Source organism: Equus quagga, chromosome 7 (genome assembly GCF_021613505.1).
Source record: "Equus quagga isolate Etosha38 chromosome 7, UCLA_HA_Equagga_1.0, whole genome shotgun sequence".
Classification (NCBI taxonomy): domain Eukaryota; kingdom Metazoa; phylum Chordata; class Mammalia; order Perissodactyla; family Equidae; genus Equus; species Equus quagga.
In genome coordinates this window covers 137,752-164,148 of record NC_060273.1, presented here as the reverse complement: position 1 = coordinate 164,148, position 26,397 = coordinate 137,752, and the positions used below count along the sequence as shown (strand labels likewise).

Below are 26,397 nucleotides of genomic sequence, written 5' to 3'. Positions count from 1 at the left end.
AAGACAAACAATCTAATTAAGAAATGGACCAAGGGGCCCGGTGGCGTAGCGGTTAAGTTCACACGCTCCACTTCAGCAGCCCGGAGTTCTCACTTTGTGATCCTGGGGGGGGTACTTACAGACCACTCATCAAGCCATGCTGTGGCAGGTGTCCCACACACAAAAAAAGGGGAAGGTTGACGAAGATGTTATCAAAGGAAAAATCTTCCTCACCAAAAAAAAAAAAAAAAAAAAAAACAAAGAAGGAAAGAAAGAAAAATGGACAAAGGACTGGAATAGACTTTTCTCTAAAAATGACAATACACAAATAGCACATGAAAAGATGCTCAACTTCATCATTCATTAGAGAAATGAAAACCACAATGAAGTACTACTTCACACCCAGTAGGATAGCCATAATAATAATATTCAAAAAGCAAAATAACAAGAGTTGGTGAGGATGTGAAGAAATTAGAACCCTCCTATGCTGCTGCTGGGAACGTAGAGGAATATAAAGTAGAGGAAGATGGGCACGGATGTCAGCTCAGGGCCAGTCTTCCTCAGCAAAAAAGAGGAGGATTGGCAGCAGATGTTAGCTCAGGGCTAATCTTACTCAAAAAAAAAGAAAACAAAAAAAACCATACATCCATACAAAATCTTGTACAAGAATCTTCGTAGCAGCACAACTCACAGAGCCAAAAGGCAGAAACAACCTAAGCATCCATCAATGGATGAACGGATAAACAAAATTTGGCATATCCATACAATTGAATGTTATTCAGCCATAAAAAGGAAGTATTGGCACATGCTACAATGTAGATCAACGTTGAAAACATTCCGCTAAGTGAAAGAAGCCAGACACAAAAGTCTGCATGGTGAATGATCCCATTTATATGCAACATCCAGAACAGGCAAATCCGTAGAGACAGAAAGCGGAGTGGTTACAAGGGGCTGAGGGCTGCGGAGTTTCTGTTTGGGATACTGGAAAAGTTTTGGAACCAGATGGAGGTGAAGGTTATACAACATTGTGAATGTACTAAATGCCACTGAGTTGTTCACTTTAAAGTAGTTAAAATGGTAAATTTTGTGTTCTGTGTATTTTATCACAAGAAAAAAATAACATTGGCTAACATGATGCCATCACTCGAGGACTTGCATGATGCTAGGAGGGGTCCACTGTTGGTGATGCCAGGCTTGATCGCTTGGTTATGGAGGGAACCACCAGGTAGCTCCATAGCAAAAGTATCTTTTCCCCTTTTGCAATTAGTTAGTAATTTGGGAGTAATAATGTTGACACCATGGAAATATTCTATGCTCAACACACTTCATCCTATAGTTTCAGCAATCATTGATGATCTTGCTTGACTCCGTTATTTCACTGGGGATCATAGAATTATGGTTTTCTCATTTTATGATTCCTTCCATATTAATTAGCTGACATTCTTCTGTAAAGAGGGTTTCCTCATCAGCTGGGGATGAATGACAGTTGCTCTAAAAGGTAGGATTTATGCTTAATTATTTTCCTTTAGTTACCAGTTTTTATAGTAAGCTGTTGATGGTGGCAGATTCTTACTCAGTTTATTATTCTTATTCTTACTTACATTCTTACTGGAGTTCCCTTTTGTGAGGGATGGTATTTAGAAACCCAGATCCTGGTTTCTAAAGGTCACCTTGCTGCTGTTGGGTGTCATTTTTCCCAGGACCCTCACGGTGGACAGAACTAGGAAGTATATTTTTTTACAACATGAGTTTACAGTGATACTTCCAATTCAAATTTGATATATTTTTTAATAAAAAAACCTTTTTAAGTCATAAAAAACTTTTTCAAATAAAAAAATTTCATTGTTTTTATATATGCATCTATTTTCACTTACTAAAAATATTGGTTCCTAATGACATTGTTACTTATTTGCTTTTTTCCTACAGAATAGATGGCACAGTTTCAAAATTACAATATCAGCTACTGGTGCTGACTGGCTGGTGCCAGTTGGCATGAGTTGGCTCGATTGAGATATTGGTAATTAAAAAGGGAATTGAGCAAATAAGTAAATATTTTGAGTACAATGAGAGCCTAATTTTTCACTATTGCAGAAGGGTGCACCAATATGGGAAGGGAGGAGACAAGAATAAACCATGTGGTACTGGATTGTAATTATAAATACTGGTGTGAGGTCATGGTTTCTAATATACTTAGATGGGGTAGAATAGATGTAGATATAGCTATGTGTATATATTTACTTATGGGTATGTGTGTATGTAAGTGTATCTCTTCGTTCTGTCCACTGAGAGGGACTGGAAACTGTATTACTCTGGTAGCAATGAGCACGCCCAGCCCCCAGATTTTGCTTTTCAAATATCATTCTCCACTAGGAAGAAACAGAACTATGTGGAGAAATGGCTGATTTCAGGCGGATACCGGGAAAGTACGAGATGAGCCTGGAACCTCTTATGGCAGAAATTAAGAATGTACTCAAAGAATGGTGGGGACGTGTCAAAGGAGACAGGAGCCAATTTGAAGGGGCTCCACTGTCTAAATCTGGGGCAGTTTAGGATCAAAATTAAATATGATTGGCAATAGATTATAACCTACTGAACAAAATGAGAATTATGAGTTAATATGAAATAAATTTAAAGAATGGAGAAGGAAAAGCTTTTCCTTACAGTAGAATGCCTGTTAATAAGTACAGAAAGAGTGATGGAGATTTGTCATGGGGTAACCATCATTGTAACAATTGATGTAGGCAAGAATCACCAACAGCTGCTAAGACCCGTGGGTGAAATTACCTAAAGAACAGAGTATTTACATAGTCTCAATGTATCACCCTGCAAAATACTTATTAATTATTTACCAATGAAAAGGCATAAAATACTTATTAATTAACTTCGCAATGGGGAAACACGGCAGACACGATTTCAACTAGGCGATCAAAGCAAACATCACCTATAAGGGACAAATCAGTGTCTTATGCCCTGTGAGACGCCTGGAGGTGGACACAGCATCACTTCTGTGATGTTCCTACCAAAAATGCGTACACTCAATCTCATCCTGAGGAAGCATCAGACAAACCCAAACAGAGGCACATTCTGCAAAATAACTGGCATGTGCCCTTCAGAGTTATTAAGATCATGCAAGGAAAGACTGAGGAGCCAGACTGAAGGACACTAAATGCAAAGTTTGACCCTGGACCAGCAAAGGACCTTACTGGAAAGGACAACATACAGATGAGATCTGGGCATCAGTTGATGAGATCAGTGTTGATCTCCTGATTTTGGTGGTTGGTCTCTGACAATGCAGGTGAGCATTCTTGCTGATTTTAGGAAATACACAAGGTATCAGGGTAGGAAGGATATTAAAGGAGCCTACTCTCAAACGGCTCAGAAAGAAAGGGTGAGTGAAGGCTAATGTGGTGGAATGTTAACAATTGGGGAATCCTGATGAAGAGTGCTTGGGAGTGTTGTGTCTTATTATTTCACTTTACAGATTTATTGAGATGTAATTCACATACCATACAATTCACCCCCTTAAAGTGTACAATTCGATGGTTTTTAGTATAGTCACAGAATTGTGCAACCATCTCCACAATCAATTTTAGAATATTTTCATTGCCCCCCCAAAAAGCCCTGTACCCACTAGCAGCCACTCCTATTTCTCCATCTTAGTCTTATCCTTGCAGATCTTTTGAAAGTTTGAAAATGTTTCCAAATATAAGGTTATGAAATGACAATAGCTGTGTTGTTATGACCGACAAACCACTGAATGATGTTAGAATTTCTTGGCTGTTCTTTTGGTCACAAAGTACTGTGTTTGGAAGTCACTCAGGACAATTCTTTCTTCTGTTGATTATATTACTCCATCCATACACAGGTTCATTTAAGTTGGTCTTCAGTTTTGATGTTTTCATTCTTTGCTCTTCTTAATTTTATTTTTGATGATGTAAAACATTTACCTGATGCAAAGTTCAAACCCCCTGGAAAGTAAGACCTGGAGGAGCTTGCTGCCCCTCCCCTCCCTCTCCATTCACCTCAGCATTTGTGGTCCTTTCCAGTTTACCCTTCCATGGTTTCCTCTTTTTAAAAAAAAGCAAACACACATGAACACATGCACACTCATGAGTGCAAACACAGGGCTATAATAACTCACACACGTGCACAAATGCACACATGCAGTGTACATTCACACACGTGTGTTCAATTTCCCCTCTTTTCCTAGGGAGAAGCTACCATACTATATGTGCATCATTCTACTTATTTCTTTTTTCTTTTCTTTTTTTTCCGTAATAAATCCTGGCCATCACTTCACAGCCACTATTAGAAGTTGTCCTCCTTCTTTTGTCAGTTCCCATCATGTGCATGTTTGTGGTTTGTTCAGTCAGTGCCTGATTGTGTATTCTTAGGTTTTTTGTCCTTAACAAAGGAAGCTGCCCCAGTTGCTTTGTGCATCCATGTCCTGCTCCCACCACCGTGTCGGGAGGGGCCGCCAGGAGAATGTGGTCAGTCTTGGACTTTTGCCCATCAGGTAGGTGGGAAATGGATCTCAGTGAGGTTTTACCTTTAGTGTAGTGTTTTATTTTTGTTTTGTTTTTTTTAAAGATTGGCCCCTGAGCTAACAACTGTTGCCAATCTTTTTCTTTTTCTTCTGCTTTTTCTCCCCCCACCCCACCCCGCAGTACACAGTTGTATATTTTAGTTGTGGGTCCTTCTAGTTGTGTCATGTGGGACACCGCCTCAGCATGGCCTGATGAGTGGCGCCACATCCGCGCCCAGGATCCTAACGGGAGAAACCCTGGGCTGCCCAAGCCGAGCGTGTGAACTTAACCACTCGCCACGGGGAGGCCCCAATAAATGTTGTTTAATGGGTGAATGAATGAGTAAAAGATCACATTTCATACTCCTTTCTTGCTGCGATCAGACACAAACTAGGACCTAGTATAAATTCCGGAAGGAGAAGAAAGAGTACCACGTGGGCCGCAGAAGTAAAGGCCGAGGGGCGCCCTTTCTGCCGCTCCACCCGGATCCCGAGTGCCCCCCAGCACCCCGCAGCTGCCCTCTGCCCTCCGAGAGACCCTGGGGTCAGTGCGAAGGATCCCCGCAACCCTCCTGCCGCCCCCTACCCCTATGCCGCCCCCACTCCCGCGGCCCCAGTGACCACAGAGGCGAGGTGGACGTTGATTCGTTTATTGGAGCATCACAGGGGAGCCAGGGGCATTGGGAGACCCCCGACAGCAGCGCAGGGGTCGCAGCCTATCCTTGGCGTCTGGGGTACGCTCAGCGGTACTTCTCCGTCAGGACGCTGGACACGATGGACAGGAACTTGTCCCAGGCGGCGTGGGCGTCGGCCGTGAAGTCGGCGGGGAGGCGCGAGGCCAGCGTGACCAGCAGACAGTGGGACAGGAACTGGGGGGCGGGAGGGCGGCTCAGAGCGCGGGCGGGGCGCGGCGGGGTGTCTCCGGGTGGGGGGACACCTTCGGCCCAGACCCTGCGCGCTGCGCACCCCGCGCACCCCGCGAACCCCGCGCACCCCGCGCACCCCACGCGCCCCGCCGGGACCCCCGCCCCGCGCGCACCTTGAAGTTGACCGGGTCCACGCGCAGGATGTAGGCGTGCAGCTCGCTCAGCTTGGCCAGCGCGCCCGCCACGTTGTCGATGCTCTTGACCGCGTCGCCCACGGCGGCCGCCACCTTGGAGCCGTGCGCGCGCAGCTGCGGGGAGCCCTCGTGCAGGTCGAAGTGCGGGAAGTAGGTCTTGGTCTGCGGGTAGCTGTAGAAGAGCCTGCGGGGGCGGCGCGTGAGCTGGGGGCAGCTGCGGGGCGCCGCTGGGGGGGTGGGTGGGGGTGGGGCGAGAGCCGGACCAATGAAGTCGGTGTGGCGCTCGCCCTGGGCGCAAAACTTAAGGGATGCCCATCAACCCAGAGTCAGGATAAATCACATTTTAACGCGGGGTTTTAAAACAAAAATTAATGCAAAACATTCACATTAAACAAAATATTACAATTTTAAATAAAGACAACATCGATACGGCTGTTTTTTCCTGCTGCCCCAGGCTCCAGTGTGGCGTTGCACTTTCTCACCCTCCTGCCCCCTCATTCAGGCGTTTGTTCCTTCCTTCATTCAACAGATGTTTGTGGAGACCCGTGAGAGTCAGAGTCCTATCCTCGTCTTCGTCCCCATCCTCGTCCTCTTCCTGATCGCTGATGCCGGGGACCCCTCCTCAACACACTCATACTCACTGATCTCTCCCTCAGAACCGGGTCCTCACAGTTCCCCGCCACAATTACCCCTCCACACTGTCGCTTCCTCATTGCCCCCTCTTCACTGGCCCCTGTCCTCACTAAACTCACGCTGTCACCTACACCAGTGTCACCTGGGACACTGTCACCTGTCCCAGGCTGTCTGGCACTCACCTCTGCAGGGCCTCGGTGCCCACGGCATCCGCCTGCATGGAGATCTTGCCCCATATGGACACGACCATGGTCCTCTCAGCCTTGGTCAGAGACATGGTGGTGGCTGGACTGGAGCTGGGTGTCCTCAGGACTGGCCTCCATGGTGCTCAGCCCCCAGGGTCCCCTTATATACACGGAGCTGGGGTGGGGGCCAGAGTGTGGCCATTGGTCAGGAGGGGAGGGGTCCATGAGGGTGGTGGTCTCTTATCGGATCCAGTGACAGTGGGCAGTCAGGGCCCAGTGGGACTGGTGGTGAGGGGCTATCACTCTTGCCACCCTTGCTGGGCCTTAGAGGGGGCGTTGGCCACAGCCTGACCAGAGTCCAGGAGAGATAGGGGCCCAGCCAGCCCAGGAGGTCACGCCTGCATTTGCAGCCCGGCACTGCACCATCTTGTCCACTTCAGAATCACAAAATGGGGAAGCCAGAGGCACAGGGCCCAACACACACCCTCCTTGAGCTGGCACAGGCACCGAGCTACCCGCACCACTCCTCAGTGGGGTCCTGTGGCTGGCCCAGCCTGGCCACATGTCGGTCCCCTTCCCCTCTGACTCTCTGTTCCCTGGTTTCCTCTGAGGCAGCTGTGGTTTTGCCCACCCGGCACTGAGAAAAGATGTACTGTGGATCTGTCCCCTGAAAAGCTGGAGGAGGTGACAGGTCAACAAAAGAGAATTCTTCTAAGATCACGTGCTACTAGAGATTGCAGTATTGCTCACCATATCATCATTTTAATATAATGGGGCGAATATTCCTTTTATTTTAACATACAATAAAATGGACTTTTTTTAGTGTACTGCTCTGTGAATTTGACACATGTATAGATTTGTGTTCCCCCCACAATCCCCCCCCACACACAGCAGCTCCATCACCCAAAAGCTCTCCCAAGCTGCCCCTTTGCAGTCTCGCCCTCCTCTGTCCCAAAACCCTGACAGCCCCTCTAATTTTGTGTGTGTGTTTTTTTTTAAAGATTTTATTGTTACTTTTTCTCCCCAAAGCCCCCTGCTAAATAGTTGTATATTTTTAGTTCTGGGTCCTTCTAGTTGTGGCATGTGGGATGCTGCCTCAGCGTGGCTTGATGAGCGGTGCCATGTCCGCGCCCAGGATCTGAACTGGCGAGACCCTGGGCTGCCGAAGTGGAGCACGCGAACCTAACCACTCGGCCAGGGGGCCAGCCCCTAATTTTGTGCTTTTCAAGGATAGCACATAAGTGGAATCATACAGCCTGTCATCTTTTAGGATTTACTCAGCATACCCCTGAGACCCATCCATGTTGTCACATGTGTCCATAGATGGCTCCTTCTTGCTGCTGAGTGCTTCTCCATGATATGTTCATTCATTCGCCCACTCAAACATTTGTGCGTGTGTGTGTGTTTCCAGTTTGGGACTCTGACAAATAAGCTGCCGTGAACATTCTCGTGCAGGTCTTTATGTGAACGTCAGTTTCCCTTCCTCCGGGTAACACCATATCTGGGAGCAGGATGGTTGGTTCATGTGCTGAGTATATGTTTAACTTTTTGAGAAACTGCTGAACTGTTTTCCAGCGTGGCTGTGCCATTTTGCATTCCTATCAGCAATGAAGGAAAGTTCTAGTTGCTGTGCGTCTTTGCCAGCATTTTTACATTTTATTCATTCTGACAGGTGTGTGATGAGATGTCATTGTGGCTTCAATTTGCATTTCCCTGATGGCCAATGGGGTGGAGCATCTTTTCAAATCCTTATTTGCCAACCATATATCCTCTTTGGTGAAATATCTGTCTTGGTCTTTTGACCGTTTTTAAATTGGGATGTTTTCTTACTAGGGAGTTTTGAGAGCTCCGTATATAATCTGGATTCGATCCTTTGTCAGATATGCGATTTGCAAATATTTTCTTCTGGTTTATAGTTTGTCATTTCATCCTCTTAATTGTGTCATTTGTAGAGAAAAAGTTTTAATTTTGATGAAGTCCAAAATATTTATCAAGTTTTTCTTTTTAATTCATGTTTTTAGTGTCATGCCTGAGAACTCTTTGCCTAACCCCAGGTCACAAAGATTTTCATCTATGGTTTCTTCTAAAAGTTTCAGTTTATATTTTACATTTAGATCTATAATCCATTTTGAGATAATTTTTGTGTAAGATGTGAAGTTTAGGTCCAATTTCATTTTTTTTTGCCAGCATATCCAATTATTCCAACACCATTTCTTGAAAAGACTGTACCTCCTCTGTTGAATTGCGTTCTCACACTCCTTTGGAAAAAGTAAATTGGCAGGGCCGGCCTGGTGGCACAGCAGTTAAGTTCACACGTTCCGCTTCAGTGGCCCGGGGTTCACCCGTTTGGATCCGGGTGCAGACATGGCACTGCCTGGCACGCCGTCCTGTGGCAGGCATCTCACATATAAACTAGAGGAAGATGGGCACGGATGTTAGCTCAGGGCCAGTCTTCCTCAGCAAAAAGAGGAGGATTGGCAGCAGATGTTAGCTCAGGCTAGTCTTCCTCAAAAAAAAAAAAAAAAAGAATTGACTGTATTTTTGCAGGTCCAATTCTGAACTCTCTGTTCTGTTCCATTGATCCCTGTGTCTGTCCTTCACTGAAACCACACTGTCTCAATTACAGTAGCTTTATGTAAAGTCTTAAAATTAGATAATGTTCCAAGAATGAGAGAAGAAAATTCGCAAATCATATATCTAGAAAATATAAAAAATATCTTACAAGTCAACAACAAAGAGACAAATAACTGAAAACTCAGTAAAGGACTTTAATAGATATTTCTCTAAAGAAGATCTACGAAGGGCCAATAAGCACAAGAAAAGATGCTCAACACAATTATTCATTAAGGAAATGCAAATTAAAACCAAAAAGAGATACCACATCACACCCACTAGGAGGGCTATATTAAAAAGGCAAAATAACAATTGTTAGCGAGGAAGTGGAGAAATTAGAATCTGTACACACTGCTGGTGGGAATGGAAAATGGTGCAGCTATTGTGGAAAACAGGCTGGCAGTTCCTCAAAAGGTGAAACATAGAGTTCCCATATGACCCAACTATTCCATTCTTAAGTATATACCCAAGAGAAGTGGAGATATAAGTCCACACAAAAACTTGTATGTTCATAGCAACATTTACTGATGAATGGGTGAATAAAATTTGGTATAATCCATACAATGGAATAGTATTCGGTTATAAAAAGGAATGAAGTACTGATACGTGAGTGAACCTTGGAAACATACATATTGTGTGATTCTATTCATATAAATATCCAGAATAGGCAAATCCATAGACACAGAAAGTAGGTTAGGTTGTCTAGGCTGGGGTAGTTGGGAGGTGTGACTGTTAATGAGTTTGGGACTTCTTTTGGGATGATGAAAATGGTCTAAAATTGTGGTGATGGTTGCACAACTCTATGAATATACTAAAACCCATTGAATTGCACACTTTATGTGGGTGAACTTTATGGTATGTGAATTATGTCTCAATACCGCTGTTAAAAAGCTGGGCCTGGTGGCTAGTGGTCAACATTATGTGCTCTCTCTGCTGCAGCCTGGGCTCCTTTCCTGATTGGGGAACCACACTACCCGTCTGTCAGTGTTGGACTGTCACGGCTGTGTGTCACTGTGATGCTGAAAGCTCTGCCACCGGTATTTCAAACACCAGCAGGGTCACCCATGGTCGACGGATTTCAGTGGAGCTTCCAGACTAGAGAGACTAGGAGGAAGGACCTGGCCACCCACTTCTGAAAAAGTGGCCATGAAAACCGTAAATGCATAGCAGCAGAGCACTGATAAGCGCTGCAAGGTGGGAGGATGGCGCAAAAAGACCATCAGGGTTCTGCTCTGCTGTCCACAGGGTCCCTAGGAGTCGGAATCCACTTGACAGCACTAACAAAACCCCTGTGAAAAGATCGAGCGTCACTCCTCCTACTTTATTCTTCTTTTCCAAAATGGTTTTGGCTATTCTAGTTCCTTTGCCTTTCTGCTTGAATTTTAGAGTTAGCCAAAGAGTTGTCTGTCCCAAATCCTGCTGGACTTTTTTTTTTTCCCTGAGGAAGATTAGCCCTAAACTAACATCTGTTGCCAATCTTCCTCTTTTTTTGCTGAGGAAGATTCTCCCTGAGCTAACATCTGTGCCAGTCTTCCTCTGTTTTGTATGTGGGTTGCTGCCACAGCATGACCACTAATGGGTGGTGTAGGTCCGTACTTGGTATCCAAAGCAGAGGACGCTAAACTTAACCACTTGGCCACGGGGACGGGCCTGTGCTGGACTTTTTATAGAATCAGAGGCAAATGCTTCCTGTATGCAGAGTTTTGATCATAGCCATTTTGCTGAATTATTCTTAGGGAAAACGGTGAGGCTTAGACAAGCCCTCTGAATTGGAAAACAGGTATACAAACTTAAGCAAGTATTGAGCACCTTCTGTATGCCAGACGTTTTACTCACATGATGGTGCTCATTTCTTCTGTGCCTGAGACATGAGATGACGAGATTGTCAGGGGTTGAGGGCAGGAGCAGCATCCGAGGATCCCTCTGCCCCGTTTAGCAGAGGAGGGACCTCGCCCCGGCTGTTTGGTATCTGCGGCCTGGAGGTCGGAGTCTGCCTTCCTGCAAGCCCCTCCCAGCACTGCCTGGTCCTTGTCCTTCCTGGTCTCTTCCTTATTTACCTTTTGCTGCTGCCCCCTCTTCTCATGTGACAGGGATTCCCTGCCGTAGGGGTGTGCCCACCCTCCCTTGGCCTTATGATTGCTTGCTGACGGTCCTAGGCAGTGCGTTGCTGACCTCAGAGGGCCCCAGGATGTTTGCCTGGAGTGTGGTTTTGCCTGTATGGGTTCATTCCAGTCTGAGATGAGCCTGGCCCTCCCTAGTCACCTCCTGCTGTCACTTGGTTCAGAAGGAAACTGCAGGGCCAATTCGGGCATATGAGCCTGCCGGGAGGGTGTGTAAGGCTGTGCCTGAGGCTTCAGCTCCTAGAAAGGAGACAAGTTTTGAAAGGAGAGAGACAGAGACAGATGGACAGACTGGCAGAGAAGACAGAATGAGTGAGTGAGAGAGAGGAGGCTTAGGGTCAGGTGGAAGGTCAGACAGGGGGAGGGAGTCTGGAGGTCTTGGGTGAGGCTAGAGCTGGCCTGCCAGGTAAGAGTATTGGGCTGCCTGAGCGGGAGGCACAGAGCAACTCAGAGAAGATGTGTCCTGGAGAATCCCTCCAGCCGCCGTGTCTGGGGACCTGTGGCCGGAAGACACTGCAGGGCTGCTCTGTCTCCTAACAGGAAGTCATGACTGTGGATTCCAGGATCCCACTCCCAGGCAGCTGCCTGCCACCACAGGGGGCGGTCCCCACCTCCTCCCAGGCCTCCTCTTTCCCTCCGGGCAGCACCCCAACCCCACATCCTTGTACCTTCCTATTCACAGTAGCCAAAAGGGAGAAATAACCCAAATGTCCATCCACAGATGAATGGGTAAACAAATTATGGTATTTCTATACAATGAGATGTTATCCCTCCATAAAAATGAAGCAGCGACACACTACAACACGGATGAACCTTGAAAACATTATCTCAAGTGAAAGAGGCCAGACACAAAAGGCCACATATCGTGTGATTCCACTTACATGAAAGGTCCAGAACAGACAAATCCACGGAGATGAAAGTAGATGAGGGAATGCCAGGGGCTGGGGGAGGGGGAATGGGGGGCAACTGTGTATGGGCACTCGGTTTCCTTTTAGGGTGATGGAAATGTTCTGGAACTAGATAGTGATGATGGTTGCACACATTGTGAATAAATTTACAAAGTGCCACTGAATTGTTCACTTTAAAATGGCTAATTTTGTGTGATGCGAATTTTACCTCGATTGTCTAAAAAAGGGAAATAAGCCTTGTGCCGAATGCCAAGGTGAAGATAATCTTCTGTGTTACCTTTCTAAGAACTTTACTGTTTGCTGTCTCGAGTTGGGCGACCGTGCACTGTGGACTGTTTCATGTGTGGGGTGTGGTGAGGTCTGTTGCCTGGTGTTGGCCGACATCATCGACTGCTTTCTAAGTGCCGGGTCAGCACCAGACGCCCTTCACATTGCGTGTTTGGCACTCACAGCTGTCTGTGGGAGAAGCTATTTTATCATTACGTGTTTTAAGATAAGGAAATGAAGCCAGGAAGCTATGAAGCATGTGCAAAGTCTCAGTGGAGGAGGGAACCGGCCCTGCTTGGGGGAGGAGACAGGTTTGCTGTGGGCCAGGCTGGTGGCTCTTTGGGGCTCAGGCAAGTCCCTTCTGTCTCTGGGCCTTACTTTGCCCACCTGTGACACGAGAAGGCTGAGCCTGTGCAGCGCTCCAGGACGCTGAGACCTGGTTTCTGGGCTGAATTCCAAGCCCCAGGCTCGTTCTGAGCTTGTGTAGCTGGGGCTGAGCTCAGGGGGGCCCTGGTCACTCAGTGGAACGCCCAGACGGGGCCCACAGACCTTCCCCTGACTACAGCCCTTGGGTGACCCAGGGCAGGAGAATTAACCCTGTAAGCCCCATTTTCATTGTTTTAACCTCTCATGTTGGGGTTAGAATAGGGATAATCTGTTGCCATAGGACCTCAGGACATGGCAGCGTGAATTCAAGATCATTGTAGATACTCTTGTGGGTGAGTGATTCTTCCTGGGGAGGAACACTGCCGCCAAGAAGGTGGAGGTGTTGAGGCGGGTCCAAGACAGGGCTGTGAGCCCCACCCAGCCCTCTGACAGACTGTGATGGCTCTATCAGGCCCAGACCAGGTGGCAGAACTGATAAAGCCTGGCCGTCCAGGCGGTCTCCTGGCCCTGCCCAGGGGGACCCAGGCTGGGAGGAAGCGTTCAGAGTTTCCAAGAATCCAGTTACCTTCAAAAAAGTAGGTTACGAGAGAGAGTTATTAAACTACTCAGCCAGAAAAAAAGACAAATTCATCCCATTTGCAACAACATGGAAGGACCCAGAGGGAATTATGCTAAGCGAAATAAGCTAGTCTAAGAAAGACAAACACCAGAAGATGTCACTCATACGTGGAATATAAACAAACACATGGACAAAACCAGTTCAGTGGTTACCATGGGAAGCGGGGGTGGGCAGAAGGTGTGAAGGGGAGCACCTATGTGGTGACAGTCAGGAAATAATGTACAACTAAAATCTCACATTGATGTAAACTATTATGAACTCAATAAAAAAATAATAATCATGAAGACTGAGTAATGATACAGAAAAATGTCATGATACTAAGTAAAAAGCAGAATATAAAAGGATTTGTATATTATGATCATCATCTTTGCAGATAGCTGTGTCTCCATGTAGACAAGAGCTGAAAGGTAATATTCAGAAATAAAAACAGTATTTTAGGTGTTATGATTTAAAACGTTTATACTTATATATTTTCAAGATTTTCTTTAATGTTGTACTGTCTTCTCTATTACATATATGTTTTTCAATTCTTTCTGAAATAAGTTTGGATTTCTGAGTTTTTCTCTAAAAAAAAAAGAGTTATTTAAATTTAAAATGCGGACTTAGCGGTGGAGGTGGGGTTAGTGTCAGCAGGGGGCAATTTGAGGAGGCAGCCAGCAGGGAGCAGAGGCTGGCCCTGGGCACCTCATGATTCAGGAGACGGTGTGAGGGCTGCCAGCTAGGACAGCACTTAGAGAGCAACTACTCCCAATCCTGTTACTGGTGGGGAGGCTGAGGCCCCAGCAGGGCCAGCCTACCCTCGGGGCCCTCCGGCTCCTGGCACCAGGCTGGACTGGCCAGGGAGCGACAATGAGCTCTGACGTCCGTAACAGCCCCATGGGGCAGACAGAAGTGAACACTGAAGTGTGCCGGTGAGGGTGGTGTGGGATTCAGACCTCTGCTCTCTCCAGTCCAGCCCTGGACAGCCCTGCACCCAAGCCCTGCGAGGGCAGCCTGGGGAAGGATGTACTCAGGACCTCTGTAGGCCAGGATCCTGGCGACTGCCTGTCACCTCTCATGGATTCCAGTGCTCGTTACAATGAAGATATTAACCCCATAGCCAGAAAAATAGACGATGAATGCTCTTGTGAAGGTTGCTAGCAGGACAAGGGGGTAACCCTGAGGGGGTAACTGGGGAAAGGTGGGTTCCTCCATGTCTGGGCCTCCCCCCAGCCCAGAGTCGGCCACCCCAGAGCCCCTGGACACCAGACCTGCTCTTCCAGGTTCTGGGGCCATGAGACTGTCCAACGGGGCAGAAGCATGGCCAGGGAAATCGGAGGAAAGAGGCCTGTACCAGAGTCCTGGGCCGCATGTCTGTGCACCTGCAGATGCCTAGGGCTCCTGTGGGGAGACCCCCGTTACCACAGTTGGCCATCCCCCCAGACACTGGGTTCCCCCTTCCCCATCTGCCCAGCTCTCTCAGCCTCACCCCCGGCTCCTGTGCCCTTACTTCCATTCCTGGGAACCATGGGAGAACTCAGAAACCTTTTGATTATACATAAAGTCAAAACATATGAGAAAGGCTGGGGAAAATGCTTCCAGAATCTGTACCAAAGGGCCACTCTTATTCGCAGAGAAAGAACACGTCTAAACAATCAAAGAAAGACAGACAACCCTCAAGGAAACAAGAAGGCAGTTCTCAGACACTGGCAAATAATCAAGTGACACAGTCCTCTACCTCAGTGATAATCAAAGAAACGCAATGTAGACTAAGACACCATTGGCCTGTTTGGAAACTTTGGAAAAAAATAAATCAATGCTATGCAGCCCTGTGCAGGGTAGTGCGTTTGTAACGTGACGTCTGAGACATTCCACGTGCACGTACCGTTCACCCTGGTGGCTCCAACCCAAGAATCTGTCCTGCAAAACACACACGTGTGTCAGCCTCAGCGTGAGGGTTTACTTCTGCAATGAAGAGGCTCATCTCTCAGCCAAGCGGTCACATTCTCACCCATTTGTCGTACCTGAGAAAGATCTGGAAACAGCCACAGCGGACTGTTAACCACGGTCACCTCCTGGGGAAGACTGGGATGGGATGGTGGGGTGCATTTTTTGACTTTTGAAAAACAGCTGTATTGGGATATAATTCCCTTACTGTAAAATTCACCCATTTAAAGTGTGCAATTCGGTGGGTTTTAGTATATTGATAGAGTTCTGCAACCACAATCAATTTTAGAACATTTTCATCACCCCAAAAGAAATCCCATACCTGTTAGCAGTCACACCCCCAAACTACCCCAGCCTAGACAACCAAACCCACTTTCTGTCTCTATGGATTTGCCTATTCTGGACATTTATATAAATAGAATCACACAATATGTACGTTTTCAAGGTTCATTCATGCATCAGTATTTCATTCCTTTTTATGACAATACTATTCCACTGTGTGGATTATACCATGTTTTATTCACCCATTCCTCACTTGATGGACATTTGGGTTGCTTGGACTTTTTGGCTATTATGAATACTGCTGCTATGAACACACAAGTTTTTGTGTGGACTTATATCTCCATTTCTCTTGGGTATATACTAAGGAATGGAATAGCTGGGTCATATGGGAACTCTATGTTTAATCTTTTCAAGAACTGCCAGCCTGTTTTCCATAGTAGCTGCACCGTTTTATATTCCCACCAGCAGTGTGTACAGATTCTAATTTCTCCACTTCCTCGCCCACACTCGTTATTTTGTCTTTTTGATTCTAGCCATACTGGTGGGTGTGATGTGGTATCTCTTTTTGGTTTTGATTTGCATTTCCCTAATGAATAATTGTGTTGAGCATCTTTTCATGTGCTTATTAGCCATTTGTCCTATTCTTTGAAGAAATACCTATTCACATCCCTTGCTCATTTTTCAATTGGTTACTTGTCTTTTTGTTGTTGAGTTGTAAGAGTTTTTAAAAAACATATTCTGGATACAATTTCCCCATCAGATACATGATTTGCAAATATTTGCCCCCATTCTGCAGGCGCTCTTTTTATTTTCCTGGTGGTGTCCGTTGAAGCACAAATTTTTAACCTGATGAAGTCTCGTTAGTATTTTCTTTAGTGGCTTGTCCATTTGGTGTCTTAGCTAGGAAACCATTGCCTAGCCCAAGGCGGCGAAGATTTACCCCCACGTTTTCCTGTAGGAGTTTTATAACCTCAGTTCTTACGTTTAGGTCTAGGATCCACTAAAGTGAATTTTAACTTTTCACTTTAGTGCTTTATATTGCTAAGTTGGAGCCTTCTGCCCAAAGCAGGCGTTACTTTCACAATGAGGAGAGCAGCACTTGCAGACAGCCCCAGGTGCCCATTCACGCGGATGCGAGCTTCCCTCCTCTCCACGCGAGGACGGGGTGGCCACACGCGCCTGCGCGCAGCTTCCCGGGGAAGACCCTGCGCCTGCGCACAGGGCCGCCCGCGCCTGCGCAGACGCCCCCTCCCCGCGCGCCCGCGTCCTCCGGGCTTTCGCCTGGCCCTGTCTCGGAAGTCTCGCGAGCCCGGGAGGCGCGTGGGTTTGGCGACTGTCGCGCTGGCCCCGCGGGCTTGGCTCCCGGCGCCGGGCACTGGCGGCCTGGGGCGTGTGCTCGTCAGGCCCCTCAGTCCCGCCTCAGCCCCGGCCGCGGCGCGATGGGGGACGACACCAGCCCGCTCAGCGTGATCCTCGTGAGCTCGGGCAGCAGGGGCAACAAGCTGCTGTTCAGGTACCCCTTCCAGCGCGGCCGGGAGCACCCCGCGGCCCAGACAAGTAAGTGGGCGCGGCCGAGCCCGTGCCCCGCCCGGCGCCGCTGTTCCGGTCCCGGCGTCCCGAAGGGACGGCCGTGCGCGCGCGCGTGCGCAGACGAGCGCCTGTGGGATCCCCGGCCGCCGTCCCCGTGCGGACCTCGGGCGCGCGTCCGCGGGGGCGGGTCCTCCGGGCGCCCGGGCGCTGTCCCTGGGCGGCGACGTGCTGCGGCCCCTCCCACCCAGGTCTCCGAGCCCAGTTCGGCCCTGTAGCGTTCCCTCCAAGTTCGTCCACGTGGCACCCGGCGGCTCAGACCGGAAAAGAAAGCCGGTCCCCCGGGGACCCCGGCCGGCGCCCCCCGCATCCGGAGCGCCGTGTCCAGAGCCGCGTGCGCACGCGCCGTTGTCCGCTCTGGGCGCGCCGTCCGCCCGCGCGCGCTCTCCCTCGGGGCGCGGGCGCGGGGCTGGGGCGGGACCGTGCGGGGCGTGCCCTGCCTGACCCCACCGGCCTGAGTGTCGTCTCTGTGAGATTGTCGGTTTCCAAACGGCTCCAAGTCGCCGGAAGGGGATGGCTGGGTGTAGGAGCGAGTGAGCAGAGCTGTTTCTAATAGGTCAGATGTCCTGTGTTTGTTGCCGAGACAGGTGAAAAGTTGCATCTGATCGTCTTAGGATGAGGGGTCACGTTTTCCTGTTTTCAGACCATTTGCATTTCCTTTTTAGTGCACCTGTTCCTGAGCTTTGCCTAATTTCCTCTTAGGTGGTTTGAGTTTTTCCTTATAGATGGAAGGAGCTCTTTATATATTTAGGATGAAAATAGGCCTTTGTCCGTGATAAAGCTGTACACGCCAAGCCAGGTTGACTCTGTGTGGCTTTTGCCACATAGTTTTGTTTTGTTTTTTTTTAGGAAGATTGGCCTTGAGCTAACAGCTGTTGCTAATCTTCCTCTTTTTTATTGTTTTATTGTTTCCCTCCCCAAAGCTGCAGTACATGGTTGCATGCATGTCCTGGTTCCTCTGCGTGGGAGCTGCCCCAGCATGGCTTGCTGAGCCGTGTGTAGGTGCCCCCCCAGGATCCCAACCAGCAACCCTGCCCTAGAAGCAGAGTGCGGGAACCTACCCACTATGCCCCAGGCCGGCCCCTGGAGTTTTGATTTTTGTAGTCAAGTCTTCAGTCTGTCCTTTTGTGGTCTCTGAGTGGTTATCCATAGAGAGGCCTCTCCTCTCCAGGATTATGTAAAGAGTCCCTCGTGTGTTCCTGTCGAATGTCTGTTGTCTTCTTTTTGAATGTGTTTATCTTGTGCATTGCTTCTGCTAGGAGCTGGTATTTTCTGGGCATTTGCTGAGGGTTGAGCCCGCCTCCTGTTTGCCTCCTGGAGCCCCGCGGAGCAGGCGCGGTGGGTGAGGGAGGCTGTGCAGACATGGGGCCCCACAGCTGGAGAGCGGTGGGTTCAAGAGCCAGCATGATTTGCTCTTCCCTGAGGCACCCTGGTCCCAACGTCCCAATGTCGTTTTGTAGAATGTCACCTTGCCTGCACTGATTGGTTCTGCTAGAGTCCCATGTTTGTTTGAGTTTATTTCTGACCTTTTTTCATCTCTCCCACTGATCTGTTTCTGTGTGGGTGATGAATTATTCTAACTCTATACCACGTTGCACTATCAGGTAGAATAGTCACTTGTCATTACCTTTCTTTTTCAGCGTTATCCTGGCTGCTCTTGCTTCCTCTTCCCTGTAAGCGTTGGTACTGCCTGTGTTAGACCCTGCAAACCGTGGGTGGTGTTTTGGAGGTCATGTTTCACGTGTTGAGTAACTGGGAAGAAGGGGTATCTTCAGGTTGAATCTCCCCGTTCAAGGACATAGTGTGTCTCCTGTTCGTTCTAGTCTCCCTTGGTAGCATTTCATTTTCTTCCTGGGCTTCTTGCCCATGAAGAACTTCTTAAGTTCATCCTTAGGTCTTTAAACTTTATGACTCTCGTAAGGTATTGTTTGTGTATATGAAGGATGTTGGTGTGTGGATATTTAAAAATTCTTTCCTTTGCCTGTGCTTTTTCCAGCCTAGTTGCCAAGATACACTGAGAGGGTGTGTGTGTGTCTGTGTGTATGTATGTATCTGTAATCCTTTTTTAAAAACTTTACATAGTAGCAAAAGCATTTCCCATGTTATCACTTCTTGGAAAGCATAGTTTCTTTTGGAAAATTTCTTATTATGGTAAAAAACATAAAATTTGCTATTTTAACTGTTTTTAAGCATACAATTCAGTGGCATTAATTACATTCACCATAATTAATTCACCATATTGTGCAACCATCACCACTGTCTATTTCTAAAATTTTTCATCACCCCAAACGGAAACTCATAACTATTAAGCAATAACTCCCCTTTTTCCCTGTGTTCCGTCTCTGGTAACCTTCTAGTCTACTTACTGTCTCTATGAATTTGCCTATTGTGGATCTTTCATATAAGTGTAATATTTGTCCTTTTGTATCTCATTTCTTTTACTTGGTATCATGTTTTCAAGTTCATCCATGTCGTAGCATTTATCAGAACTTCATTCCTTTTTATGGCTGAATAATATCCCATTGTGTGTGTGTGTGCCACCTTTTAGAAACCACCACTTTCTGTGGCTCCGCAATCCTCCTGTATGCGGGTGGACCCTGTTTTCTTAGCCCTTCTCCCTTTTTTGCCCTCCCTCAGATAAGCCTCGTAGCAGATATGCTGTCAACAACACCGGAGACCATGCCGATGACCAGGATGGTGACTCCAGGTAAGGGCTCTGCAGTCACTCCACGATGGGCTGGTTCTGCCCGGCCGGGGCGGAGCCCCTCCTCCTGTTGTCGTTTTCTCCTCAGAGCTTTTCTCCCTGAGAAACCCGGTGTCCGTTTTTACCATTTGGTAGGGGGTTCAGGTCACACAAACTCAGGATTGTGCTGCCAGTGTCTGGCCTGCTGTGTAGTTGGGTCACATGTTCCAGCTGCGGGCTGTGTGGCTGGTACAGCAGGTCGAAGAACAGATGGGGCCACGTCCCTGTAGGACGTTTGTGTCCTGTGAGAGGGGCGTGGAGGGAAGCAGACTCTGGTGCTGTCCTCATACCGTATTCCCCGAGCGCGTCCCAGAGGCCAGATAGCAGTGCTCGGGTGCAGCACAGCCTGTCGGGGTGGTGATCTGGGCTGACAGCCAGGGCTGATTGGACCCTTGCTCTTTCAGGGCACGGATGACGGGCAGGTCCTGTTCCTTCCTCTGTACGCTCCCCTTTCTCACTTTGGGAACTGCTGTCAGGGTGGCAGACATCAGAAATCACCACTTCTGCCTTCTTACATTCATTTTAAAGCTAAGTAAATGGTAGCACAGGCCAGAGGAAAGATTGTAAATTGCCTTTCCTGGGGTCCTCTAAACACTGCTGGGGCCTGCATGAGGTGAAGGACTCAGCATCCCCTGTCCTTTGGGAAGGTAGCTGAGGTCCCTGCACTGGGTCTTTGCCATGCAGGGCGTTAGGACAGTTGCCCTCGCTTCTCTGACGGCACTACACCAGCCATAGTCTTGCGTGGCCCCAAGAGTATGGTTTTTATCTTTTTATGTGAGGGTGTCGGGGCCCCTGGCATGCCCAGTGACTGTCTCCATGGGGAGCAAGCTCTGGAGGAGGGGCCAGGTTGTGGGGGGCTGTCGGACATGCCATGGGTCATTCTGCTTGATGTAGAGGCCTGTGATTGTCTTGTCCTTGAAAGTGGGCAACTTGGAACAAACTCCTGTTTGTTGTAGGCACATAGAAAGCTTTTTGCCCCTGCACGCTGCTGGGTGCGTGCATTTTGTTCTCCACCTGTGCCCCTGATTGGTTTAGAGCTGTGCTGGCTGGCCACCTGCCTGCCATTCTACCTCCAAGCTCCACGGACATGAGGCTCAGGCTGCTGAAGATCCAGAAAGAGCTCTTGGAATGATCTTCACAGAGGGATTTCCTAGGAGTGCTGGCGGCACCTAATTCCCGCAGCTAATTTTGAGAGGATTATAATAAAAGACTTCGAGGATGTTTTCTAGGAAATTAATTCAATATTTAGTGTAATGAAGAGGGAAACCATGAGGAGAGAGTAAGATGTTGTGAGTCTATCGGGATCATAGACATGCTTGTTCCCTAGGAAGAGCTGGTTCTCTTTAGACTCTATTTCATTAAACTGAAGAATTACTTCATTTGGTAATTTTAGCACATTATAGCATCTGATGGTCCCATTCCCCACCCTCACGTTTTCAGAGATGCAGGAAAATACCCTTAGGGGCCCAGCTTTATTTTGTCACCTAGGCCTGCCGAGGGCGCCGCTCTGCCCCTGGCCCCTGGGGGAGCCCTGTCGTGGCTCAGACATCTTCCTGCAGCAGTGCGGTGAAGGTGCGTGAGACCCATTCTCTGTATTTTCCGTGAGTGTTGTTCTCAAAGGTGCTTTTCTTCTGGAACTAACGGAATGTCCTGCTTGTCAGTTTGCCAGATTGAAAGCAATATGGGTAACTTCTGAGTGTGGTGATGGCCTGCCGTAGAGAGGCTGGGGCGCAGCTGTGCTGCCTAGTGTTAGAGTCACTGGCCACTGTGCCGTTTTAGTTGCGATGAACTGAAACTAAATAAAATTAAAACTTCAGTTCCTCACTTGCACTAGCCACGTTTCAGATGCTCAGTGGCCACGTGTGACTAGTGGCTACTGTATTGAGTGACACAGATTTAGAATATTTTCGTCACTGTGTGAAGTTCTGTTGGGTAGCACTGGCTTAGAGAGTGGGCTGCTTTTATAAGGTGAATCATCAAGATGATGTGTTTCAAGGTATAAGAATTAACTGTCACTTTTTTTGTTGTTGTTTGTTTGGTTCTTTTTGGTGGGGGGGAGGGTTTAGCCCTGAGCTAACATCTGCCGCCAATCCTCCTCTTTTTGCTGAGGAAGACTGGCCCTGAGCTAACATCTGTGCCCATCTTCCTCTACTTTATATGTGGGACGCCTGCCACAGCCTGGCTTGACAAGTGGTGTGTAGGTCCACACCCGGAATCCAAACTGGCAAACCTCGAGCCACCAAAGCAGAAGGTGTGAACTTAACCACTGTGCCACCGGGCCAGCCCCTCAATTTTTTTTAAGTAACTTTATTATTTTTTTTCTAAGATTGGCACCTGAGCTAACATCTGTTGCCAGTTTTTTCTTCTTCTTCTTCTTCTCCCCAAAGACGCCAGTGTACGGTTATATATTCTCGTTGTAGGTCCTTCTGGGTGTGTTCACTTCTTTTTTTAACCCTTTTCTAGAATTGAGTGGGTAGAAAAGAGAATGGATATTGTCTGTTGTCTGTAAGGCTTGAGATTCAAGTTTAGAAAGTTGTAGCGTTCCTGTCCGTTGGGTTAGGGGCACAGGGCCTCCTGCTTGATTGCATCCTGCATCCCCCACGCTGGCGGGGGTGAAAGCCATCTGGAGAGCTCTGAGAGAGAGCCTGGCATCGGCCGGAAAGGCTGTCGGGGGGTGATCCCTTCTGACGTGGGTGGCGGTCTCTGGCCCCCCTCCAGGTTTCAGGCAGTGTTCTGGCCACTGTCTCAGAGAAGGAGATGCTGTGGCTTGGAGAAGACTTGACTTCATTTCAAACTGTTCTGAAGTCATTTTACTTTAGACATTATCCAGAAGCCCTCCCCAGACCTATAACAGGTTTCCATCTCTGCCCTTTGACTCCCCCTTGGCATTGTGGGGCAGTGGGGTCAGGTGGCAGTGCTGCCCTCCTCAGGCTCGTGTGCCTTTCTCGAAGCAGTGGGTCCAGCGTTGGGGCACAGTCACGCCCTGGGCCGGACGGGGGCCCCCAAGGGTGAGCCCCAGTGCTCGCTGGCACATGGCTCCCAGGCCCTCCACGCCAGGTGTGCGTGGGGCTCCGCCAGGGCCTCTCTTGGTGGCTTCGCCTCTACTAGCGTGTGTGTTGAGATGTGTTAGGAGGATGCCCCTCCTTCCTGGAGCTGAGGTCGATACAGAAGAACATGGACAAGCAGTGTTGTCCCCAAGCTCGGGCACCTTCTGCCCCGTTCCTGGCCCAGCCACCGAGGCCACACTGGTGCATCCCTGCAGGGCAGCTGGGACATTGCAGGTTCAGGGCTCCGGGTCTGAACCTCACTTGGTGTCCTATCATGCATGATCTTGGGCGTGTTCCTTAGACTGTGAGCCTCAGTTTCCCTGTCTTCTGGAAGATGCCTAAGGGAGGCAAGGCATCTCCACCTCTGCCTCCCTGGTCTGGATGTCACAGGAACGTCTGTGTCTCGCTGAGAGTACTTGCTGATGGCTCTGCCTCCCTCAGAGGGGCAGACGCAAGTCCATGAAACAGGCCTGTGGGGTTTGAGGTGTCACCACCACACGACAGGACGGAAATGGCATGCCGCCGGCGTTCGGAAGCCCCATGTGCTCCTTCCCTTTTGAAAGTCAAGGGATTTCGTTGGGTCTTGTCTGGTTGTTGGGGATAAAGTTGTAGGAGTTGTGCTCGAGCTTCTGTGGATTCTGACTTTCTGGGCAACCTTGGGAAAGTCCATGAAACGTCTTACCCCTTTAGTACTATCCCAACTGTTGAGCCAAGGTCTGGGAGCTGCTGAGAAAACACACAATGATGTGTGTTTTTCTTGCGTGAGTCTTTGGCAGTGTGTGTTTCTCGATAAGACCTCTGGGAGTAGCAGGCCCAAGGGGCAGCCAGTGGGTGTGGCACAGCGTCCTGGCAGCTCTCATCCCTTGCTGCTGTCTCTACTCCAGGGTGCAGGCCTCCCTTCTGTGCCCGGGGTACCTGGAAGGCAGCATGTCCTAGAACACAGAATCTGCAAGGAACTCCAACTCTTTTAAATAAACTCTCTAGAAGCACTCAAGTCGGTAGTGCAGAGGTCTCAGGCATTTTCCAAGACACGTGTGTCCAGGTCCTGCCACAACTGCCTCCTGCTGAGGGGCCGCAGTCCTGGTCTGGGCAGAGGCTCCAGGAGGTCAGTCAGCTCTGCAGGCAGTCACAGTGTCTCACGAGTGTGCTCAGGGGCATTCTGCGCTTTTCATAAGGCTTTCCCTGTGGGGCTCTCACTCGATCTTGTTGAGGTGGTTTCATCAGGAAGGTTGAGTCCTTGTGCACAGGCATCTGTCCAGTGATGTGTGTGGTGCTGGGCTCTGACCCAGGTCTGCCAGCCTCGCTCTTGCTTCTGAAAACTGACTCGTTCTTGCCCAGCCTGTGTTTCCATGTGAGCATTTGAGCTTTAGTGAGAAAACCGTGTGGTAAGTCTTCAACTTGGGGAATCTCTGTGTCCCCTTTCTTGTCCGGTAAGTTGATGGTGGTACTTGTGCCAGACTTGAATACTGTTTAACAAGATGACCTTGTAACTTTTCATGCTTTTTAAAATCACTGTGTTTTTGTTTGGTCTTGATGGTCCTGTTCCCATTTCAGCGAGCCATGTCCTCCAACCGATGAGCAATTGGTTGCAGGGTAAGACCGAGACTTCTCCACCATCTTTCTGTCTTGATTCCTGCTGCCTTCTCTTGTAATTGTGCTTAACTCCTGACTTCCCACAATGTTGAAAATTGACTAACGAGGCGCACAGGCTCTGGCTCGACCCTCACTGCCCGATCCCTGCAGTGCCCCGGCTTCCCACGACACCTGTCCTTTCTCCACCTGGAGTTGATTAGCTATTTCGTGTTACCTGAGAGGCCAGGGCAAGGTTGGCTGGCACCAGGGAGACTTCTGCGCTCAAACCTCCTCCTCCTCCTCCTCCAGGCAGGCACCAGTGGGGGGAGGTAGGTGAGCAAGAACAAAGTTTCTTGTCTCCCTAGCCTGTTGCCCCCCAGAGAGGCCTTTGATTGGTCACTCCTTGCCTTCATTTATCGGAGGGGCCTCTCCCAAGGGCCAGATGTTAAAGTGTGATGCTTGGGCTTAGATGCTATTGTGTGTACCCGTTAGGGGCAACAATGTCCCCGTGGAGTTTATATGGCGCTTCTCTCTGGGGAACATGGATAAGGTGGGACTCTCCTGTTCCGCTGACAGGGCATCCCTCTGGGAGTTGGACGTGCACAGAGCATCTGTGAGTCCCCCAAAAGAGGAGGGGGCAAAGTTGAGCTCCCATCCGTACTGTCCCTCTGCCCCCTTTTTGTGGCCAAGCTGGAGAACAAGCCCTGCTCCTTAATGTCTCAGCAGAAATGGACAGTCTTGGCCCGTTTTCCAGCTGTGCTGGTTCATCTTTCTAAATGTGTGTTTTTTAAAATTTCTAAGTTATTCCAGGAATGTTAAGTTTTTCTAACAGCTATTTCATTGTATTGCAAAGTGTTTACCAGACCTTTCACCATCAAAAGAAGGGAAAAGGATTTTTGTAAATTTTGAAGCAACAAATATCGTCGCTTGTTCTTGTCTCAATTCGCTATTTATAACAGTTACATCCCCCAACCCCAGGTCTCATGATGCAGCTCTGTCTTTGTGCGTCATGTCAGCAGACACACTCGAGAAGTGTAAAGCCACTCAAGTGCTTTTTTCATCATCAGTGTGTAATATTAAGCTGTGGTCAGTGGGTTTCTGTGTGGGCCAGACTCAGGCAGGCAGAGTGGCACAGTCCCACCCTGCTGGCTGCCCTGGAGGGGCCGCCCTGAATGGCCACTTAGAGTAGTGTGGTTCTTTACTCAGCAGCACGTGGCTTCCAGCTGGCTCCCTCCGCAGACCCTGGCCTCTGGGCTCAGAGGGGGAAAATGCTTTTTATTTGGCCCCAGGAAGGGTGCCTTTGGACTTGGATGTTTATAGCTGTGAACTGGGCCACCACTGCTTGCCTCTGAATCTCAGGACCCGTCCCCCAGCCAAACTTAGGTTCCTGGACCGTGGCTGAGGGCCAGGGCTGAGGCCCGGCTGCAGTTCTTCATGACAGAGCAGAGGTTTTTAGTGGAGATTTTTGGATATCACAGGAAGAAGTGAACTCTCTGGAGTGGTGGGAGGTTGCTTTTCTGTCCGTTATCTCTGTGTCCCTGAGTCACTGGGTGGCCGACTGAAGGGGCACTGTTTGTTCAGATAAGACGTGAAATGTTGGCAGTGGCTCAGTTGCTAGGGCAGAAGTGCTTGTTAGGGTTTTATCACCTGGGCCCTCCCTCACCATCACTGTGTCCCTCATGCAGGAGTTACAGGGCAGAGGGAGCCATTCAGAGTTTTTGAAGAAAGCATAGAAAGCCTCTGGTCTAAGACACTGGAAGCTTCCGTCTCTGGTTTAATCACTGCAGAGAGCAGTATTCCAGGGGAGGAGAGACCCACAGTGGCCAGCAGGGGCTTGGGCTGTGGGTCCCGCGTTTCCCAGAATGTGTCCGACAGTGTTGGTGTTGGAAGGTCTGACTTAAGTCCTAACTGTGCAGGAGGCGAGGCGGCCCCTTCTGCCCCAAC

The 26,397-nt window shown here is 48.8% G+C and overlaps 2 protein-coding genes across 8 annotated transcripts in view; one reads left to right on the top strand and one right to left on the bottom strand.

Annotated features, from left to right (window-relative positions):
• Positions 1-5,244: 5,244 nt before the first annotated feature.
• Positions 5,245-6,474, bottom strand: LOC124241656 (hemoglobin subunit zeta). The gene is made up of 3 exons (XM_046665587.1): positions 6,380-6,474; positions 5,544-5,748; positions 5,245-5,373 (listed from the first exon to the last, which is right to left on the bottom strand). The coding sequence occupies exons 1-3, from the start codon at positions 6,472-6,474 to the stop codon at positions 5,245-5,247; spliced, it is 429 nt and encodes a 142-aa protein (XP_046521543.1).
• A 10,272-nt stretch (positions 6,475-16,746) lies between these two features.
• The window catches only part of NPRL3 (NPR3 like, GATOR1 complex subunit), a 37,976-nt gene continuing 28,325 nt past the window's right edge, over positions 16,747-26,397 (top strand). Inside the window, exons 1-3 of one of the 7 annotated variants that reach the window (XM_046666766.1) lie at positions 16,747-17,061; positions 19,729-19,798; positions 24,436-24,474. In XM_046666766.1, the coding sequence (XP_046522722.1) occupies positions 16,944-17,061; positions 19,729-19,798; positions 24,436-24,474 (227 nt within the window). In that variant the 5' untranslated portion in view covers positions 16,747-16,943. Of the gene's footprint in view, positions 17,062-17,372; positions 17,648-19,728; positions 19,799-24,435; positions 24,475-26,397 lie in introns of those variants that run through there. The other 6 variants (XM_046666771.1, XM_046666772.1, XM_046666768.1 and 3 more) reach the window with 6 other exon arrangements.

What these genes read in the sequence shown, in the direction of transcription:
- LOC124241656 (XM_046665587.1), bottom strand. Translation starts at nt 6,474, where the DNA reads ATGTCTCTGACCAAGGCTGAGAGGACCATGGTCGTGTCCATATGGGGC. An exon ending in GGCACCGAGGCCCTGCAGAG is followed by an intron (nt 5,749 to 6,379) that starts GTGAGTGCCAGA and finishes CCGCCCCCGCAG; the next exon opens with GCTCTTCTACAGCTACCCGC. An exon ending in TGGACCCGGTCAACTTCAAG is followed by an intron (nt 5,374 to 5,543) that starts GTGCGCGCGGGG and finishes CCCGCCCCCCAG; the next exon opens with TTCCTGTCCCACTGTCTGCT.